The following is a 19,562-nucleotide window of genomic DNA, read 5'->3' as shown; positions in this document are numbered from 1 at the left end:
TGCTCCAGCTCAGGGCAGTCAGGAGGATTAACTGAACAAAATACTACTTGTAGCTGCTATAGCCTCTGGCCAGCGCTTCCAGTCAAGATAATTAGGATCGTTTTCACAGGACCTACATCGCCAAGCTGTGTCCTGGGGTTTCCCCCTGGAGAAGGTAGGAAGATTTGAAACGCTCAAGTCTCAGCACTAGGTTCCACACAGTGTCCCAAACAAGGAAACTAGGCTAGGAATGAAAGAATATTCCTCCTCAGTGGTTCTGATCTCTTAATCACAGCCAGTTTCTCAGCCCCAGTCAGCCAGCACCAACTGTCCCAGTAAAGGTTTCACTTGGGTGGCGCTGCACTCTGGTCAGTTCCAGCTGACCAGAACCCACAGTCTTAGTTCAGAAACATCCAAGCAGCCTGACAGTCGTTGCTTCCCTCTGAAACTCCGCAAGACCAGCCTCCATGGTTCACACCTTTCAGCGTTATTGTCCAAGTTCCCACAGAACAGCTCACTAAAGCTCTGAGCACCCAATGGTTTTTCCGGCCCCAAATTTCAGATGCTTCCACAGTCCGCACTTACTCAACATGGTTAGGTCTGTCACAGCCAGTGTGTTCCAGGAGCCAATTGCTGTATTAGTTACTTTTCCATTACTGTGTACCTGTACATGTATCTGTGTTCTCATGCACTTGCACACACACACACACACACACATTTAAGTAAGACTCTAAATTGTCTTTGGTACCGGGGTTCTAACTTGGGACCCCACACATGCGAAGTAAGTTCTTGACCACGGAACTACACTCCTAGCCCTCGTGCTAAAGGGACTTGGACTTTGGGCAAGGGGAACTAAGTTCGGAAATGTGATCAAAGCAGCACGGGTACAGCTTGGTTTTCAGAGGTTTATTCTGGCATCAGGATGTTCTCGATCTTGCATTTTGCATGTCCCAAGAATTCAGCGACATTCACTGGTGTTATAATCAGAGCAAGATCAAACGGTACATGTAATCAAAGAAAATATGAGAGTTGGCGACCATGACGCATCCACATAGAAAGATTGCACATAAATTAAACATGGTTTGGTTACAAACGAATATATATATCAGTAAATACATGGAAAAAAAAACAACAACATGGCCATATCTCCAAATGCTGAAACACAGGTATCAGGCTCATTTTAAAAAGTTTTTAAAAACACATAAAAAATACCTTGGAAAACACAGGCGTGTATTCCTCGTTCATCTAGCACGTGGAGAGAGTAAAGCAAGTCACACAGTGACCAAAGAATGCACCCGATCAGAACACTCAGCTCTGATTGCTATTTGGCATTTGGACACAACTGCATGCAACAGAGAAATGAGAAGGTTGTTGTCGGAGCCAGGCTGTTCACTGGAATATACCGGACCTTCTTTGACTGAAGAAAGAAGGACACGCCAGGTACACAGAGAAGATGCTGAGGCCCCACTTAGGATGCCCCTTGCATACCAAGGTTCTGTCTTAGGGAAGCTGAATTTGGCTGTGGCATTAGACAAAAGACTGGAGGGATTTGCCCCTTTAAAGAAATACAAGTGCTGCCGCAAATGTGCCCACAAGAGGGTGGTTTCTGTTTCTGGAATGAGACAAGCTGTTTAAAAACAAGTGGGCCTCCTACGGGGGAACCTGGGGCAGCTCTGAAGTGAGGAAAAACACACAAATAGAATATTTTTCTAGATATCCTGAAAAGGTCTACCCTAAAGGCATTTCTTGATACAAGAGATGCCGGGATTCTGAGTAACTAAGTTGGGGTGCCAAGGCGCATGAATGAATTTTGGCGTGGGTGCAGTTGACTTGGGGTGCAGAGTGGAAGCTTGCTGCCCTTTGTCCTGCTTTAGTCAAAGAAAGGCATTAGGCTTGAAGTTTAACATGAAAAAAATGAAACCACTGGCCAGGGAAAGCCCCCCGCTCTTCCATCTGCCTGTGCTCCACTGCTGCACAGAGAAGAGCAGGACCTGCTCCACCCAGAGCCAGTCCTGGGTGCAACCGGTGGCGATGACAGAAGCCACTGTCTGCTTTCCCCCTGTCTGCTGGGCACCAGCTAGTGCCTCTGGATGGAACTGAGAGCTGTGGGATGTAAGGGAAGCTTGGTGACTTGTTCACCTGTAGGAGGTGGTGGCCGATTCTGGGGTTGTCCCCATACACACTATAAACAAACAAATACAAGCAGTGCAATAGGCCAGCATGATCCGTCCTCCATGGAGATGACAAATAAGGCCTTAATATTTTCATATCGCTTTTAAAAAGTGTCCAAACTGCGTATGTTCAAAGCCTTCGGTGAGTTAGACCAGATGTCTTTTTTGTTGTTGTTTTTGCATTGTGCTCATCTGCTAGGCACCTAAATGCCATAGGAAGATCATATTGGAGTCTATGTTTCCACATCCACCCTGCTCCCCACCATTCCTTCCCCTAACCTACTTCTCTCTGGCAGTGTGTCCATCACGGCCACTTGGGTTCAGAGGCCTCAGCAGCATTTCCATACAAAGGTAAGTTAGACTTCAAGTTAGGATGCTCTCTCTCTTGAACACCCAAGAGTGGGATGTTTAAAAAAACTGTACAAATCTAGACTTTAAGATTTCTTTTCTTACAAATCATCTTAACTTTTTACAAAGAAAATCTGATATACCAAAATGCCTGTCAGGAAGTTTACAGTACACTTGCTTGTGGTCATCCTACTGTTTCTGTGTGTGTGTGTGTGTGTGTGTGTGTGTGTGTGTGTGTGTGTGTGTGTGAAACCCTTTATTTTAATGAGGAAGGGAAGGAAGAAGTTTTGCATTGAACCTGTGGGCTCAGTTAATGTCAGCACAGGCAGCTGGGCCAGTGGGAATGAACTTGGCTGGATTCTGAGCCCGACTCACAGGCAGATGGACAACAAGTGGTTGCTCAGGAACACAGCTCTGAGGGCTAGTGTAGGGATACTGCAGGCCTGTGAGACGGAATGTCCTGGGACCAGCATCTCTTCTCATTGAGTCTCCAGTCTTTCATAAATAAACGGCTGTAAAAATTCACTGGGAAGCCACCATCTACCCTTGTGGGTCTGAGACCCAGATTTAGGTGGCAAGGTCTGAATTTTATTTTTAATGTATGTTTTTGAGACAGAGTCCAGGCTAGCCTGGGTCTGAAGGCAATCCTCATGCTCCAGTTCCTCAAGTGCTAGAGACACAGGTACACACTGCCACACCCGGCTCCTCCTCTGATCTTTCAAATGTAAAGATGAGACACAGGACTGAGACCTAGAACTGTCCCAAAGCCCCCATCTGTTCTGTTTGTCACACCCCGATGCCCTGGATGGATGTAACAGTTGGCAGGGAGAATAAATGTGTCCTGATTCTGAGTCCTCAACCGTTTCCTCCACAAGGGGCTTCATGTTTAGTGTCTTTCACAAACATATTTGACATATTAAGAGCTACATTTACAGATGCATGACATGTGACATCGCATGATGTGAATCTTACAGAATTAAGATATTGACTGATATTAGCAGAAATATATATCTTCCCAGATAGTATTTGACCTTAACAATTATTCCCATTTTTTTAAAAAGGACATTTAAGACTTAATAATAACCTTACAGCAGATAGCCTTTAGAACATAACAAAATATATACAAAGGAATTAGGAAGGATATTAATGTCCACTAGGAAATAAATTAACATTATTTCTTTTTACAAAATATACTGACCATTAAATTAAAAACTATTTTAAGGCAGGAATCTTCATTTGAAATTAGCATAATCAGAAAATATATCAATAAAATCTTGTACCACTTTGTAGCAGAATTCATATTGCTCCTGAAAAGAGAACAAGAGTGTATTAATAAGCTGCTTCTCTCATACTTGATGCATTTAATCAAAAGATGCATTAGAGGCCCAGATGTCAGTCAGTCTGTTGATGCCCCAAAGTCTGTGGTTCCTCCCCACACATCAGCTTCTGTTATGTAATGCAGTTCTTAGGGATAAGACAGTTTCTAAACCAAGCTGTTTTTCTAGGTGGAAAACATCAATTTTCAGTTTTGTTCTAGTGTATTTTCAGAGAGGCCTTAGGAAAACATCTCTACTTTTCATACTGGCATTGAAAAATATTTCGCGACTATGTGTGCACATCCGTGTGTGTATTGGTGCGTGTGCAGGTACACACGTGTTTGCTTGCACATGGAGACCAGAGGTTAGACTCAGGTGTCCTTCCTCAGGTGCTGTCCACCTGGGTTTTGAGACAGGGTCTCTCATTGGCCTGGAAGCTGTCAAGTTTAGGCTGACTGCCTGTGGCCCCAGGAAGCTTGCCTTGACCTCCCAGCTGAAGGTAAAGGCAAGTATATGCCATCAGGACCATCTTTTTTTTATCTTTTAAAATTATTGTAGGTTTTGGGGAATGAAACTCAGGTCCTTATGCTTTCAAGACATATCCTCTTCCCCAAGGCCAGGAAGCAAGTGTGTGTGTGTGTGTGTTACCTGTTTGTTGTTTTGAGACAGAGTTTCATGTTGCTTGGCGTAGCCTGAGCTCACACTGTAGCCAAGAATGACCTTAAACTCTTGATCTTCCTGCCTCTACCTCCCAAGTGTTGGGACTATAGGTTTATGCTGCCACAGCTGGATGAAAACCACTTCTGAGGTGGGAAGAAAAAAAAAAAAAACCCACCGCAGTCTTCACATTGAAAAATAAAGTTCACAGTACCTAATTTCCAACTGTTAGGCGAATGAATCGCATGGTTTTATAGTCATATTCATTCCATTAGACTTTGCAGGACTAAATGTCTTGGGCTCACGTGGGGCCTTGCTATTATCGCCGTCACAACACCTGTCTTTGCCCATGGTCAGGCTGCCTGTCAAGAGTGGTTAGTGCGGAGAATGAGCAGGTGGGGGAGAAGTCCTAATTAGGAGGCTCTGGGAAATGCCAACCAAGAGCAACCTTGAAACCGGCACTTGCCCCTTCAGCATCAAGTATCCAGGGCAGAATTTCTCCCTCTCGCCAGGAAGGGTGCACCCGGTAAGGAAACGGAATATGTAGAGCAATTGGATGTTAGGAGACTCCCCCAGGCAAGACCCTCAGAGGGGCCTTGAGGTTGAGGGAGACCTTCCAAAGGCAAACAGACTGAAGGCAAGAGCGGAACACTGAAAATAACAAGCTGCGGGGCTTTGAACTTCAGGGCTGCTTTTGAACTCTGTAACAGTGTTTTTAAATGGAAATAAAATTTGCGCAAGAGCTCCTCCTCTTGAGTCTTGTTGGGAAGACTTCCCTCCTAAGACCCGCGGAAAGCTTGACTGTGAAAGGCTGTAGGTGGGTCAGGCACTCTGGGAAATGAACCCTGCTCCCACCTCCCTTACAGCAGACGCTCCTTTAATGAAGCCGACATCAAATACATGAAACAATTCCGGACTCTCCTGGAACATTGGATCATTCAGGATCTTACCAGGGTTTGCACCATGTGTGGTCTCTGAAGTCTTAAGCTCTTCACAGCTTGAAACACATCGAGGAGTCCCTCGGCTTTCACTCGCTCCAAAATGTTGCTGAGTGCTATGAACGTACCTGTCCGCCCTGCTCCCGCACTGCAGAGGGAACGGACAGAGTGAGGGCAAGGCGAGCAGGAGTGCACATGGGGAAGAGACCTGGGCACTTACCACCACCACCCCACCCCCGAGTGCCAGGGCAGAACTGAAGCATCAGTCACAGAAGGGCGCCCACATCTGACTGCATCTGTATGTTTGATGCTGTTTACGTGCATATGCTTGTGTGTGTGCATATGCATGTGTGTGCATATGATTGTGTGTGTGCATATGCATGTGTGTGCATATGCTTGTGTGTGTGCATATGCTTGTGTGTGTGCAATGCTTGTGTGTGTGCATATGCATGTGTGTGTGCATATGCTTGTGTGTGTGTGCATATGCATGTGTGTGCATGCATGTAGAGGCCAGAGGACTATGCTTGTTGTCTTACCCTGGAGCTTTCCACCTTCTTTCACGGAACCTGGAGCTCACTGCCATGGCTAGGCTGGCTGGTCTCCAGGCTCCCAGGGATGAGCTTGTCTATGCCTCACTAGCACTAGGACAGATGTGCACCACCTCACAGGGCTTTTCATGTAGTAAAGGCTCACGCTCGCACAGCAAAACACTATCTTGACTGAGCCATCCCCCAAGCCCCTCGAGTGCAGCGTAAAGGATTGCTTATGCACATAATACCAAGAAGCAGCAAACAGAACCTTGCTTGCTTCCCTAAGCATAGTAAGTAGTCAACATACTTACAACATATGTATGTTGTATGTGGGGACAACATAGAGGCTTTTCAGTGGTACTTACAAAAAGTATGGTCTCCTGCCTGCCTGTCAGCTCAGCATTGCCTAGGATGCATTAGAAATCTAACTTTTTCTGTTAGGTATAAGGAGAAGAGATCCCAGCAAGTGCCAAGGCCTAGATTCTGGAGTACCTAGTATCTAGATTCTGGAATATTGGCACCTAAAGGTGGTGTTTCAGGAGTGGCATGATAGGAAGTTCTCTGCTAGGAACAGTGAGCTCCCCTGATGGTCCTTGGCCTGATGAGCCAGGCCTCTCAGAAGGGCTCTGGGAGAGGCTAAAGGAGGGCACCTTTTCTAGTGGCCTCTGCTAGGGCATGGCTGTCCTTGGACCTCTTGGAATCTCCACAAATGTGGGCTTCCTCTGACCTTCAGGACCTACTGTTGTGGTTCCCCATGGCTGCCATCTGCTGTCCCAGGCTTGCAGAACTTATCTCCAGCATCGCAGAGCAAGGAGACACTCATTTCTACTTCCTTGTCAGGGAGGGCCAGAAAGGCTCCTGGGACTAAAGACTGAGGTGTGAGCGCCACTTGCTGGCCAGACGTGGAGTACGCTAGGTCAGTTATCCACACAGGGAGAGTATCCATCCCTCTCATTAAACGGGGGTGGGGGTCGGGGGGGGGGGGTGGGGGGTGGGGCAGGGGTTCCTTGGACATCTAGGATAGAGTAATGGGTGGAAATTAAGAATGTCCTAAAGTGAGTCTAATGTTCAGGAAATGAAAGAAGCACTGCTCCAACAGCTAGTGAGAATCACCCTGCCCCAAAAGTATCCTAAACTGCAGCTTGCCAGGGCTTTGCGAGTGTGGCCAAGATCACTACAGTAGGTAGCATAGTTCTGACAGGACCTGCCCAGCCAGGGATGTAGGGGTGCTAGGGGTCTGTCACACATCTAATCTTTCTCTATATGATGCTGGCATAGGCCTGGCTAGTTGCCATCTCTAGGGACAACAGGAATATGTCTCTACCCTTGAGCCTGATTGTGGGTATTATGAGTGTTGGAAGACTCTGACTTTGGAGATCCAAGACTGGGGTCTGGGGAGATGCTTCAGTCGGGAAAGTATTGGCTGTGTGATACTTGATTGAGTTCAATCCCCAGATACTCCATGAAAAAAGCATGCCCTGGGCTCCCTGGCCAACCAACATAGCTTAATCAGTAAATAGGAAACCAAATGAAGGTGGCTCACACCTGAGGTACGACACCTGGGCTTGACCTCTGACCTTCATGGCTTACACTTATGTAACTTCGTGTTCAATGGGTCCTCATATTCCATCCTGTGCTATCATTAATCTACACTGGGGAGGTCCGTAGGGGTGGGGTAGCCAGAGTCAGAGCTGCCTGCTAGAGTTGACACAGGCTAGCTGAATTCCGGAAGGACACCTGAGGACTTTTCCTGGGACGTTCATGTGACTTCAACAAGACATAGTACCCTGTGCCCATTCTGAATCCTCCTGGAATATGTGTTCTGCATGCGTAATGAACTGGCATTTATGCACATCTGTGAAGTTACATGTGCATGGATGAAAGGGAAGGAAGGTGACACACAGGCTAGGGAAACAATCCCCCGAGAGCAACTCTCCAGCGCCCCCTAGTGGCAGAGTACGTCTCTAGACACATTCTGGCTGCTCTGGCTGGCCTGCCAGGACAGGGCGCCGTGGGGGAGGGGCAGCTCACCTGCAGTGCACGGTGATGGGGTGGTTGCCGGTCTGCTGCTGCTGCTTCTGCACGGCTGCGATGAGGTCGATCATGCCTTTGCCCTCGGCTGGGATTCCAACCTCAGGCCAGCCATGGAAATGGAACTGTCTCACCATGCGGACTTGCTCTTCCTGGCGGGCCAGGGGCTACAGATGCGGGGAGAAGTCTGGTGAAAACTGGCCCACATCCTGCCACATATCTGCCTGCCTTCCCACGGGTCCTTCTGGGTCTCAAAGCCCCACCTAGGCAGTCCAGGGTCCTGGCTAGCCATGACTATGCTTTCTTCTAGACCCCCCTCCCCCCACCAGACTCTGCCCAGCCCTTTCGGGGGGCCTTGGTGGCTTCACTTGCCAAGTGAATAAATGTGATAAGACTCAGGTTTCTTGGCTCTGGGTTTCCATCATGGGCTGGAGGTAAGCCCAGCGACTCGGGCAGCCCCCTGCTGGGCCCAAGGGAACAAGCATGGGCACAGGTGCAGCTTTCCTGAACCGATTGTCTCAGTTCAGAATTGAGCGCAGCCTGGGAACTCCTCTGCCTCTCACTGCGCCAGACAGCCCAGACTTTGTGTGGTTAGGGTTCAAGGTCCAGTGTGGAGAGGGACAGTGAGAGGTTCTGGAAGGGGCCTAAGAGGCCTGTCTACCTTCCTTCAGGTCCTTCTTTCCTCTAACCCCAGCTACGGTCACTCTCCCCAGAAGCAGTGAGAGATAGCAAGGTCCAGTAAATTAACCTCTTTGTCATCAGACTCATCCTTCAGCAAGAGGCAGGTGACCCCAGAAGCCAGAATTTCATAGGATGCCTATTGCCAGCTGCTCCACTGGCCCCTTGTGGTTCCCTGGGATTTAGAAACAGGTGGATGGTGACAGGTACAGAGTCTACCCTGATAGAGCAGTAAGCGCATATGGAGTGGTGTGCTTCCTGAGGCCCACTAGAGTCTGGGGGAATCACAGCCATAATACCTGTTTAAAAGTAACCAGGAAGTCCCGTATGCTGATGGCTTCAGACAGGGTGTCACTCTTTATTTCTATGGTTATATCGCCATGTGTCACCGAGCCCTCCGTTGGCCAATACTGATAGCATTTATCCTAGGGGAGACAAAATGAAACGTTCGGCTGTGGCCACTTAATGGTATAGAATGGACGTTGGACCATTTCATGTGACCAGAAAATCCTATGTGAACATGGATATGAATCCGTTAGTGTCTGTTGACGTGAGCAGAGATCAGGTCTGGAAAGATGCTGATCTACGGAACTGTGATACATGAGAGGACGGAAGCTTTAGTCAGTGGGAGGAATGTTGTGGGGTATTTGTTCACACGTGTGATGTGTCACTGTGATTGGTTTAATAAAGAGCTGAATGGCCAATAGCTAGGCAGGTGAGCATAGGTGAGACTTCCGTGTGGAATGGGGAACTCCATCAAGACAAATCTAGGCACATGAGAGGCGCTAGGAGACACTGACGAAGGTGGACATATAGTATGGAGAAGAGGTAGCTGAGCTGCATGGTAGAACATGGATTGATAGAAAACAGGATAATTTAAGTTATGGGAGCTAGTTGGGGCAAAGCCTAAGCTAAGGCCAAGCTTTCATAATTAATAATAAGTCTCTGTGTCATTACTGGAGAGCTGGCAATCCAAAGAAAGTCTAACAACACTGGAACTGGAAGATGACATCCCAGACTCACTGCGCAAGGCTGACATGAACACTGAATATGTTCTATTCATATAATCAGGGCAGTAAACGACCAACACCACCCGGCATTTCGACTTGACCTGGAATATTCTTTTACTTTGAAGAACATTTTTTGTGTCTCACTAAATAAGAAGGCAGAAAAGATTGAACCATCCCTGAGGCAAAAGACAGAAACAACGGCTTCCAAAGAAGTTCACTTTGTTTCATTGACAACCATCATACAAAGAGTAAGAGGATGCTGATGACGGCAGCAAAGGTGCTCGCCACATGAAGCCAGCACAGGATGAGCACCGGCCGTATATGAAGAACTCTTAGAGCAATAACAAAGCAAACAGCCCACTACGAAAACAGGTGCTTCGATGCCCGATGGCTAATCTTGATGGACACGTTGATGGGGTTTAGAATCACCTTGGAGACACACCAAGTCTCTGGTGGGGTTGTGTGTCCAGAGTGGACGATAGGTGGCGTCACTCCACAGGCTGGAGTACCAGAATGAACAGACAAGAGGAAGTGAGGGAATCACATGTGCGCATCTGTCTGCTTCCTGACTGCAGAAGCAATGTGAACGGATGCCTTGTGCTCCAGCTGCCATGATGGCTTTTCCTTGTGCTCTGGCTGCCATGAGGGGTTTTCCTTGGATTCATGATCCCAAGTAATTATTTCTTTCCTTAAGCTGTTTTTTTTTTTCAGGTGCCTTTTTCACAGACACAACAATGAGAAAAATAATAATAACAGAGGTAAAAAAGCAAAAGGAAACATTTTATGCAAGAAAGAAGACATCCATAGATATGTAAGGTGGTGTTCCACCTTGTAGGAATGAGAGATGCCAATCAAAGCCACAAAAAGCTAAACTAACATTCATTTAGCAAGGATCAGGGTGCCTGACGACTCCAGGCACTCTCAGAACACTAGGCAGGCCGATGAATACGTCTTATTCCTCGCTGATATTCACTTTAAAAAACACTTTGGACAGCAAGTGAATCCTCACTCTTGCACAATCTGCAATCTGACGTTTTGTCTACCTGGTACCTGCTAACCACTGGTAACAAGATGCATGTCATCACTGTTTATCAAGCAACAGGATGGAATTGGTCCCACTGTCAAGGATGTAGGAAGGACTGAAGAAGTGGATGCAGGATGGTTTTTTTTTTTTTTTTTTTTTTTTTTTTTTTTTTTTTTTTTTTTTTTTTTTTTTTTTTTTTTTTACAGAATACAAGGAAATAGTGGCTGAGTCATAGCAGCAGACATAAAGGTAGAAAAATAACAAAATCTCTATTCAGTCTAGAAAAATCAAATATCAGAAGACTATACACAATGGAATTCTTTATACAAAGTTGCAATACAAACAGAATAAATAACTGTTTCTTTAGGCATGAATATATTAAAAGTGTCCCCTCACCTGGGTTTATTGCCTATACTTGAATTTATCTTGTAGCAGAGGATAAAAGAGATTCTCTAATCCTCCTGCCGCTGCTTCCCAAGTGCTGGGATTACAGGTATTGCTACCATGTCCAGTAGATTCAACCTCCCACCCCCACCCGCAACAAAACAAATACTATATCCACTAGGATAGCTTTAATCAAGAGACAAAACACAGTGTTGTCAAGATTGTGGACAAACAGGGCCTTTGAACACTGAGATAAGGGGTGTAAATGAGGATGGGGAAAAGGCTAAGAGCAGGCACTGTTCTTTTTAGAGGACCAGAAGGTTCTCAAACCCCTATCAGGCAACTCAGCTGTTACCTATAACTCCAGCTCTAGGGGATCTGACTCCCTCTTCTGGTCTTTGTGAGTTCCTGCACTCATAAGCATCCCCCTGCCTGCCTCCTGAGCACATAATTAAAAAAAAAAATCTTGAAAGTATCGGAAGATACGGAGTTACAGTGTAAGGAGGTGATTTCACTCACAGGTGTGGAGATGAGAAACACAAAAGTTACACCTGCACAAAAACTTTATCAGAAACATCCACAGCAGCAGGATCCCAACAGCCCCAAAGAGGAAACAGCACAAGTGTCCGTCAGCTGGTGAACGAGGAAACACAAGTTGCATAGCCATTCACATGATAAAATATTGTCAATAAAGAAGTCTGCACTGAGTACTCAGCCTTACATGGGACACCTGTATCAAACCCTGCCCCACCCGGGCCTCACCAAGGCTCAGGGAAGGAACGCCACAGAAGCAGAGGCAGACAGAATTTAGGAGCCAGATGATGGGGGTGGTGGTGCATGAAACGCTGCCATTCCTTTCGTGAACTCGCTCAAGACCCACTCAAAAGCGAGTTAACAAAACCAGTCCACATTCCAATAGGCAGAATTAATCGGGACTCAGTGGGTTACAAGAAAAGGGAAAGGAGAGGAGAAGGGGGACATGTTGGGGATACTTGAGGGAAGAGAGATGAAGAGGGAAGGGGACTTGGGGGGATATGAACAAGATACATTGTTTATCTATGCTACGAATGAAGTTAAAAAAGAATGAAGTTCAGCCTTCCAGATTTATGCTACAAATGAATGAGCCTTGACCACATGATGGCAAATGACGAGTCACTCCTGAAACAGCACATACTGTGTGCCTGCATTTAGAGCAGTGTCCGAAAAAGCAAGTCAACAGAGTCAGGGAACTGAGCAGGGGTCATCTGGCGCTGGGACGGAGAGGGAGGAGGTGACTGTGTTAATGAACTGGGTTTCTTTTTGAGGTGGTGACCGTGACCTGGAGTTTGACAGAAGATATGTTTGCTCCACACTATGAACACATTAAACCCTAGCAACTGTTCCCTTAAAAAAAGATGGGATGCTTTCTGGGTGAAGCTTGGTAAAGTTGGTTGGTTGGTTAGTTGGTTTACATGTTTAAAAAGATTTATTTTATGTATATGATACTCTATCTACATATACACCCGCAGGCCAGAAGAGGGCATCAGATCCCATTGTAGTTGGCTGAGAGCCATCTTGTGGTTGCTGGGCAATGAACTCTGGACCTCTGGAAGAGCTGCTAATGCTCAACCAAAAAGCCATCTCTCCAGCTCCAGGTTTATTTTTTTAAAGCAAAAAAAAAAAAATATCGAAACACGGATTCAGGGTTATGGCCATATCTTGGGGTAGCACTTAGAGAGATGCTCGATACTAATAAAGCGTATTTTGGGTGGGGGGGGGTTGTGACATCAGGCTACGCGTGGATCTCTGGGAAAAAAGAAATGCCAAAGTCATCTAACTTCATTAGGACAACAGCCAGGGGCATAGATCAATGTCTGCCTTTAAGTCTTGCAAACAGTAAGTAAATGCCTTTTGCTTGTACAGGCTGTGACCTTGACATTTAAAAAAAAAACAGTGGAACATCAAGGCAAGTGTAAAGATCCCTAAGGCCGAGGCTATTTGCCTTGTAAGAGCTCAATCATCCCAGCCTCCCTCTCTCCATCTGTTCAACCCTCCCTCCCTTTCTTCTTCCCTTTATTCCTCCCTCCTTCCCTCTGTCCCTCCCTCTCTCCCTCCCTCCCTCCTCAGCCCTCCTGGCTTGATCTCACCCCTGTGTTCACAGGCCCCACACTGCTGAGGCAACATATCGTTAGCTAACTCCTTCACATCCACCCTGTGCACAGACACCCTGCTCACCTGCTCCCTCTCCTGCACCTCAGTCAGCATGACGATTGTGTGTGACTTCCACTCCCACACCATCCTCCAGAAGTCCTCGACTGTGTGAGCCAGGGGCCCCTGTGTGGCCATGAAGTAGTCCTTCTGCCTATAGCCCTTGGAGGAAGCAGAGGTTAGGGGTGAGCTACCTGTCTCCAGAGCTAGCACCTCCACAGGCCCTCAGGATAGCCTAGGGGTGATGTCAGCACCTCCAACATTCCAGGGCCTGACCAGAAGGCCTGCTGCCACAGGTGTATACAGCTCACGGACACACCCATGAAGCAGGAAATGCCACTTTAGCTGGGTGCTGTATGCGTCTTGCCTTCAGGAGCCGAGGTCATCTCTAAGGGCTAGCAAAGGCTCCAGGTTACCAGGACGGCACTCAGTGGCCTTGATTCTAATGGGCTTTTGTGCGTCACAGTTAGATTCCCATTGAGGTGATGCAGAGGGCCTGGGTGTAGAGCTAGAACAGGGGCTTCTAGTCTCAGCACCTCCATCTGTCCCCTCAAGTGTAGACAGAAGCGCTAATAGGCTGCTGGCCGCAGGGTTCTTTCTTGTCTCTTTCTCTTCCAACTCCACTGTGCATGGAGCCCGGCCCCCATGTGTCCCCAGTCAGATGATCAGACATCACTCAAGAGCCAACACATGTTCTACACACGCAACTGCGGTGTCATAGTATGCCAAGGCGGAGAAGCCATGCTTCAGAGGTTATGTGGAAACGGCCAAGTCGTCAGCAGTGAGACAAGCCCCAATTCCAGAGCTCAATATTGCTTGATTTCTGTCTTTTAAAGATGTACTGCCTTTTAATTTTACGTCTATGAGTGTTTGCCTACATGTATGTGTGTATGTGTACCATGAACATGCCTGGTGCCTGTGGAGACCAAAAGACAGTTTCAGCTCTGGTGTTCCAGTGGTTATGAGTCACCCCGTGGGGATAGCAAACCAAACCCAGGCCCTCTGCAGGAGCAGCGAGTGTTCTTAGCTGATAAGCCAGCTTTCCCTTATTTTGAATTTTGGAAGCGGGGTCTCATGTAGTACAGGCTGGTCTCAAAATCCCTAAGTTGCTGAGGCTAGCTTTGAACTCCTGGTATTCCTGTCTCTAATTCCCGAGTGTTGGGATTACAGGTGTGTACTAGCAGACTTGGCTCACTATTCGTTATTTTAAGAACAAGTAATTCTGCCAGGAAAATCCTTATTGCGTGTAAAGCAGTGTTCACGCTCAAGGGCATATGTTCGTACAGGAGGGAGTCCCATGTTGCACCAAACACATACGGGGCTGCAATACATACGTCTATGAAGGACGCGTTGATATAGTCTGTGTACTCTTGTCCTCTTTTCATGGAGAGGATCACCCGGTTGAAGTCATCTGCAAAGCAGGATTTCCTCTGTTAGTGGAGATTCAATCCGGCCTTATAGACCACGATGGCCAAGGTTAATCGTCAGCTTGACAAGATCTAGGCTCACAAGGAGATGGGCCTCTGGGCAAAGTGTGGGGGTTACCTTGTCTACATTAACTGACATGAAGACCCATATTAATCGTGGGCAGAGCCATTCTCTGGCAAGGAAATCCTAGACTATGTAAGTGGAGAAAGCTGGTTGGGCAGCAGTGTGCGCTCGTTGCTCGCTTCCTGTGGATGTCATATGCGCAGCTGCTTCACGCTCCCTCTGCCTTGACTCTCCTACTCCACACTCCACCCTGGAACCATGGGCCAGAATCAACTCTGACTTAGACTGGTTTTTTTTTCTTTTTAATCATGCCTTTCATTACAGCAACAGGTAAAGAAACTGAGGCACAGACCAAGACTCTTACTAAAACCAACTTTTAGGGACCTTCCCGTTATCCAGCAGGTTCATAAAGGGGTTCGGGGAAGCTCTGTAAACAATCCAGTTATCATGTTCATTTTTCATGGATCACTGAAATATGTCCCCCTATAGAAGCATTAAAAATACTGTGTCTAGGAACAAAGGGAGGGTGACCAGATAAGAGCTGAAGTTGCCAGGGGACACACTGGGGCCACAGAGAACCAAGGGACGGAGGCTGGGGGTGGAGAGCGGTGGCTGAGCCTCTGCTCCACCGAGGGCGTGAAGAAACATTGTGTGTGACCTGAATTGCCTTCTCTTCAAGCCAGGGCTTCCCACATGCTTCTCTGGGTTGTGTTTGCCTAGATTTCTCTTCCTTCCTCACCTGAGGGGACGGAGGAGAGGGGAGGGAAGATGTGGGTCTCTGGCTACTATAGGTCTTTGCCTCAGTCGTCCCAGTCCTCGATGGCAGGCCAGAGTTAAGTCTACCCTAGGTCAGCGCTATGCAGTCCCCAAGGCAAGTGTTTTTCCCCCCCTTGAAGGACTTGGCTGAAATCATTTTTGGTCTGATTTACCCCTTGACATGTGCATCATCTTGGACACACTATTCACTCTCACCTGTGTAGGGGAGATGCCTCCAGGCTCTAGAGAGCGCTGATCAGACACCAGGTCATATTTGAGGCAAGCTTCCTAGGTTCCAGTGAGCCCTCCCTATAAAGCTTTTGTGCCTTGCCTTTGAGCCATATTCTAGGCACCGCCTGAAACCCTCAGGGTCTCTGGAGGTTTCCAGAGTGCCCCAGGAGGGTCCATTCTTCCTGACATTGGACACAGCTCCCAAGAGCCCAGAACTGGACCCAGAGGCCCTCGCTCCCTAGCATGGTGTTCAAAGCTGGGTGGTTCAGGACCTGCGGCCACATGCCCACTGCCTTACATGGGATGATCTGGATGACACGGGCCTTCTTCATGTTGGCTGGCAGGTTGCCCGTCCTCATGTTCTCCTTCATGATTCGCACGTTGGTCAGTTTCTGCAACCAAGGAAAGGAGTTGGAGGACGACGGACCTGAGGCCGGGAACCTGCGCAGAAGTTTGTCTCCGTCTCTAGAGGTTGCCTTGACACTGGGAGACTAAGTGACCCCACGTGTAGCTTGCACTGCTAGTCTTTCCCAGAAGCCAACCACTTGACACCCTTCTCCTAAGTTTCTGACCTCAAGGCTCCACTTAAGTAGACGCCATGTTCACAGGCTCCTCAGACACCCGCTCCAGGGCCAGGGAGTTGCCTTGCGGCTCTCACCCTAAGCTCTTATATGGCATGGAAGATTCCAGGAAGCGCTTACCCTAAACTCTTCCTCCAGCCCGATCTTGTCAAAATGGGTGGCTGTGCTATGTAGCGTCTGCAGTTGCCTCTCCAGGGAGGACACGTCCAGTTCGGTGTCCCCATAGAGGTAGTATTCCAGTAAGGCTTGGTAGATGAATGTATACTGTACCTGCAGGGAGACAGGGGTGCTGTTCAAATCTGCCCTGAGCCCAGAGGAGGGCTCACTTCTTCTGCTGATAAGAGAAGGCTAAAGGACAAGAGTCTGTTAATGATCATGCTCATCTAGGGTACGATAAGATGATAGTGATGGCCACTGCCTTCGTGGGGGCTCCAGGGGCTATGCCAGCTGCTTAGATCTGCCCCCGTGGCATATGAACACATGAAGGATAAGGGTCCTCAGTCTTTGAGACTCTGTGGGAGGTAATGACAGAGTGTGTGTGTGGGGGGGACACTGGGCATGCTGACAGCCTGTGGCCACCCGCCTATCAAAACCAGGCCTCTAAGCTGGGCCTGGTGGTGCAGGTTTAAAATTCCAGTTACTCAGGAGGCTAAGATATGAAAATCACAAGCTCAAGGGCTGCTCAGGCTACAGAACTGGGTCAAGGCCAGGCTGGGCAGCTCAGTAAGACTACATATCAGGAAGTAAAAGGATGGCTGAGAATAGAGCTGAGTGGTAGGGTGAATTCACATGACAGACCCGGTACAATACTCGGTACTATAAAAATAAAACAAAACAACCACAGAAAACAAAAACAATAAAAATTAAACGGGCCTATGGAGTGGGGCAAAGGCACTTGGGAGTTCTGTGATGCCTAGGCCGGGGCAGGAAGAGGTGCCACTTACATCTGTCTGGACCATCTGAGGGCGCTGATTGCGGATTCTAGACACAAACTCAAAGACATCCACCTTCTGTTCTGAGTGTATCATGTCCATCATGGCGTCGATCACAATGAAAGTGCCCGTCCGTCCCACGCCCGCGCTTCAGGGAGGAGAAAGATGCCACCTCGTGAGTCACATTCCCTGAAGTAAGTGACAAGCCTGGGAAGATGCCTGAAACCTGGGGGACAAAGGACACAGCCTAGGGCAAAATTAAGTAGGGTACAACTTGGGAGAATAAGGAGCAAATCTATGCTTGGCCACCAGAGGGCACTGCAGCCCCAGTAATTTAGCTCAGGGCTAGAGACCCTGAAGCCGTGGTGTGTGTGTTTCTTGTATGCATACCCCCAAAACACTTCTTGTTACCACTGTGGTTGTGTCCTGGTATGGGAACTGAGTGATCCTTGGGATACTAGGTAGTATAGAAGACAAAGCAGAGGACCTGCCCAGGGCTCCCATATCAGCCACCAACCTGGGCCTGTCAGCTTTGAAGAGGTTTACACATTAGGGTTTTGCTCCAGTGACAAAGCGGGATAGCTGCTGTTCACCAGCTTTAGCTCTGCTCCCCCATACTGTCCCGTTAGCCCCGCCCCGCCCCGCCCCCAGCCCCGCCATTGTGGCTGCCTGCAAAGGTCCTACTCTTCCCTGACATACCTGCAGTGGACCACAATGGGCCCGGCATGTGAGGGGTTGAGTGTCTTCACTTTCTTCAGAAACTTCAACATTCCGATGGGGGTGAAAGGTACCCCGAAGTCAGGCCAGCTGGTGAAGTGAAGCTGTGAGACCAGCCGCGGGGCTTTGCAGCTCTCGGGGAGTTGCTGCAACGGAGAAGGGAGAAGTGAGAGGTGGAGCCCCCTTACCCTGACCACTCAGCATCGCCTCCTGAGGGACAGTTTGGGGGGCTCATGCCAGGTCAGTGTCCACGAACACAGAGAATCCTGGACCACCAGGGTGCCCTACCGATTAAGTATGCAGTTCCCACTGCCGGTTATTCCCAGGCCAGAATCCCAGTAGTCACACATCCCCAAAGCTGGCCCTAATGCTCAGATCCTCCAGCTGTGAGGTAGGCCAGCCTGCTCTGTCTGGACAGCCCCACCTCACTCCTGGGGACCTGAGTCATCACTGGCATATTCTTTTTTTAATTTTAATTTTATTTTTTTGTCAATTAAAATATCTTTACACTAGCATATTCTTTAAGTCTCAAAGTGTCAGTGTAGGAAGAAAAGACAAAGGCTCAGCCTATACACTGGAGACCTCAGACCCTCCCTCAGAGATCCCTCAAGCCTTTGTAGCATGGTTCTCCTGAGCCTGATGGTGGCAGAAGACAAGACTGGTATGTTTAGAACTCTGTGCATGTGTGTGTGTGTGTGTGGGGGGGGGTGTCCTGTGCTCATGCACACTTGCATGCATGTGTATTCTAGTGCATCTAGGAGACAGACCAGCAAGGGATAATAATTTTGGGATGGCTCAGAGCATGCTAAGTACATGCTCTACCACTGAGCCACGGACCCAGTCCATCCTTTCAAACACATTCTGTAGTGGCTTCTGGAAACTTCTACTGAGATTTTGCAACCTAATCACACCAATTGTTTTACATTTGATTCCTGATAAAAAATGGCCTATCTCTGAAGTCTTCATTTCATCTGTCCCGTTCACAAGCATTTATATTGAAGGTTGTCTTGAAACGAGCATGAAAAACACGGGGGTTGGAGGGATGCTGAACATAATTTTGACACCATTATAAAACAATCCTTTCACTGGACATGGTGGCTCACATCTTTAATCCCATCACTTGGGAGGCAGAGGCAGAGGCAGACGGATCTCTGTAAGTCTGAAGCCAGTATGCTCCACACAGTGTTCTAGGTCAGCCTGAAGCACATAGTGAGACCCTGTCTCAAAACAAACAAACAACCTTGTTTCACAATGCTACGGTGTGAAAGACATCATACTGGACCCTGGGTATAACTTGGCAGCATAGTGCCTGCTTGGTGAAGTGGAAAAGGTTCCCCATTGAATCCCGTACCCCTCCAGCTGGCTCTGCAACCTCCTAGGGAGACCTAGTGCAGTAGCTGGGAGTCAAAGTGTCCAGCGCTCTGCAGATTCAGGTCCTTGATCTACTAACTCTGTCCCAGTCTGTCACATGTTCCAGCCTGGCAGCCACAGCCTCTGTGAGAGTTCCTGCCACGCTGGGAGTAGGGAGAGGCAGGGCAGCTCTTCACATTGTAAAGCTCCCCCCCCCCCCCCCCCCCCCCCCCCCCCCCCCCCCCCCCCCC

At 48.2% G+C, this 19,562-nt stretch overlaps 1 protein-coding gene across 4 annotated transcripts in view; it reads right to left on the bottom strand.

Annotated features, from left to right (window-relative positions):
• Positions 1–870: 870 nt before the first annotated feature.
• Ptpre (protein tyrosine phosphatase receptor type E) overlaps positions 871–19,562 on the bottom strand; it is a 144,448-nt gene continuing 125,756 nt past the window's right edge. For all 4 annotated transcript variants that reach the window (XM_050137189.1, XM_050137185.1, XM_050137186.1 and 1 more), the window contains 10 exons: positions 17,944–18,107; positions 17,257–17,392; positions 16,433–16,582; positions 16,030–16,123; positions 14,588–14,664; positions 13,281–13,415; positions 8,948–9,073; positions 7,971–8,137; positions 5,422–5,557; positions 871–3,805 (listed from right to left, as the gene is read on the bottom strand). In XM_050137189.1, the coding sequence (XP_049993146.1) occupies positions 3,731–3,805; positions 5,422–5,557; positions 7,971–8,137; positions 8,948–9,073; positions 13,281–13,415; positions 14,588–14,664; positions 16,030–16,123; positions 16,433–16,582; positions 17,257–17,392; positions 17,944–18,107 (1,260 nt within the window). In that variant the 3' untranslated portion in view covers positions 871–3,730. The remainder of the gene's footprint in view (positions 3,806–5,421; positions 5,558–7,970; positions 8,138–8,947; positions 9,074–13,280; positions 13,416–14,587; positions 14,665–16,029; positions 16,124–16,432; positions 16,583–17,256; positions 17,393–17,943; positions 18,108–19,562) is intronic.

Source organism: Alexandromys fortis, unplaced genomic scaffold, assembly GCF_014885135.2.
Source record: "Alexandromys fortis isolate MF-2015 unplaced genomic scaffold, M_Fortis_MF-2015_v1.1 scaffold_3, whole genome shotgun sequence".
Taxonomy (NCBI): domain Eukaryota; kingdom Metazoa; phylum Chordata; class Mammalia; order Rodentia; family Cricetidae; genus Alexandromys; species Alexandromys fortis.
The sequence above is the reverse complement of the archived record's forward strand: the minus strand, read 5'-3'. Positions and strand labels throughout refer to the sequence as shown.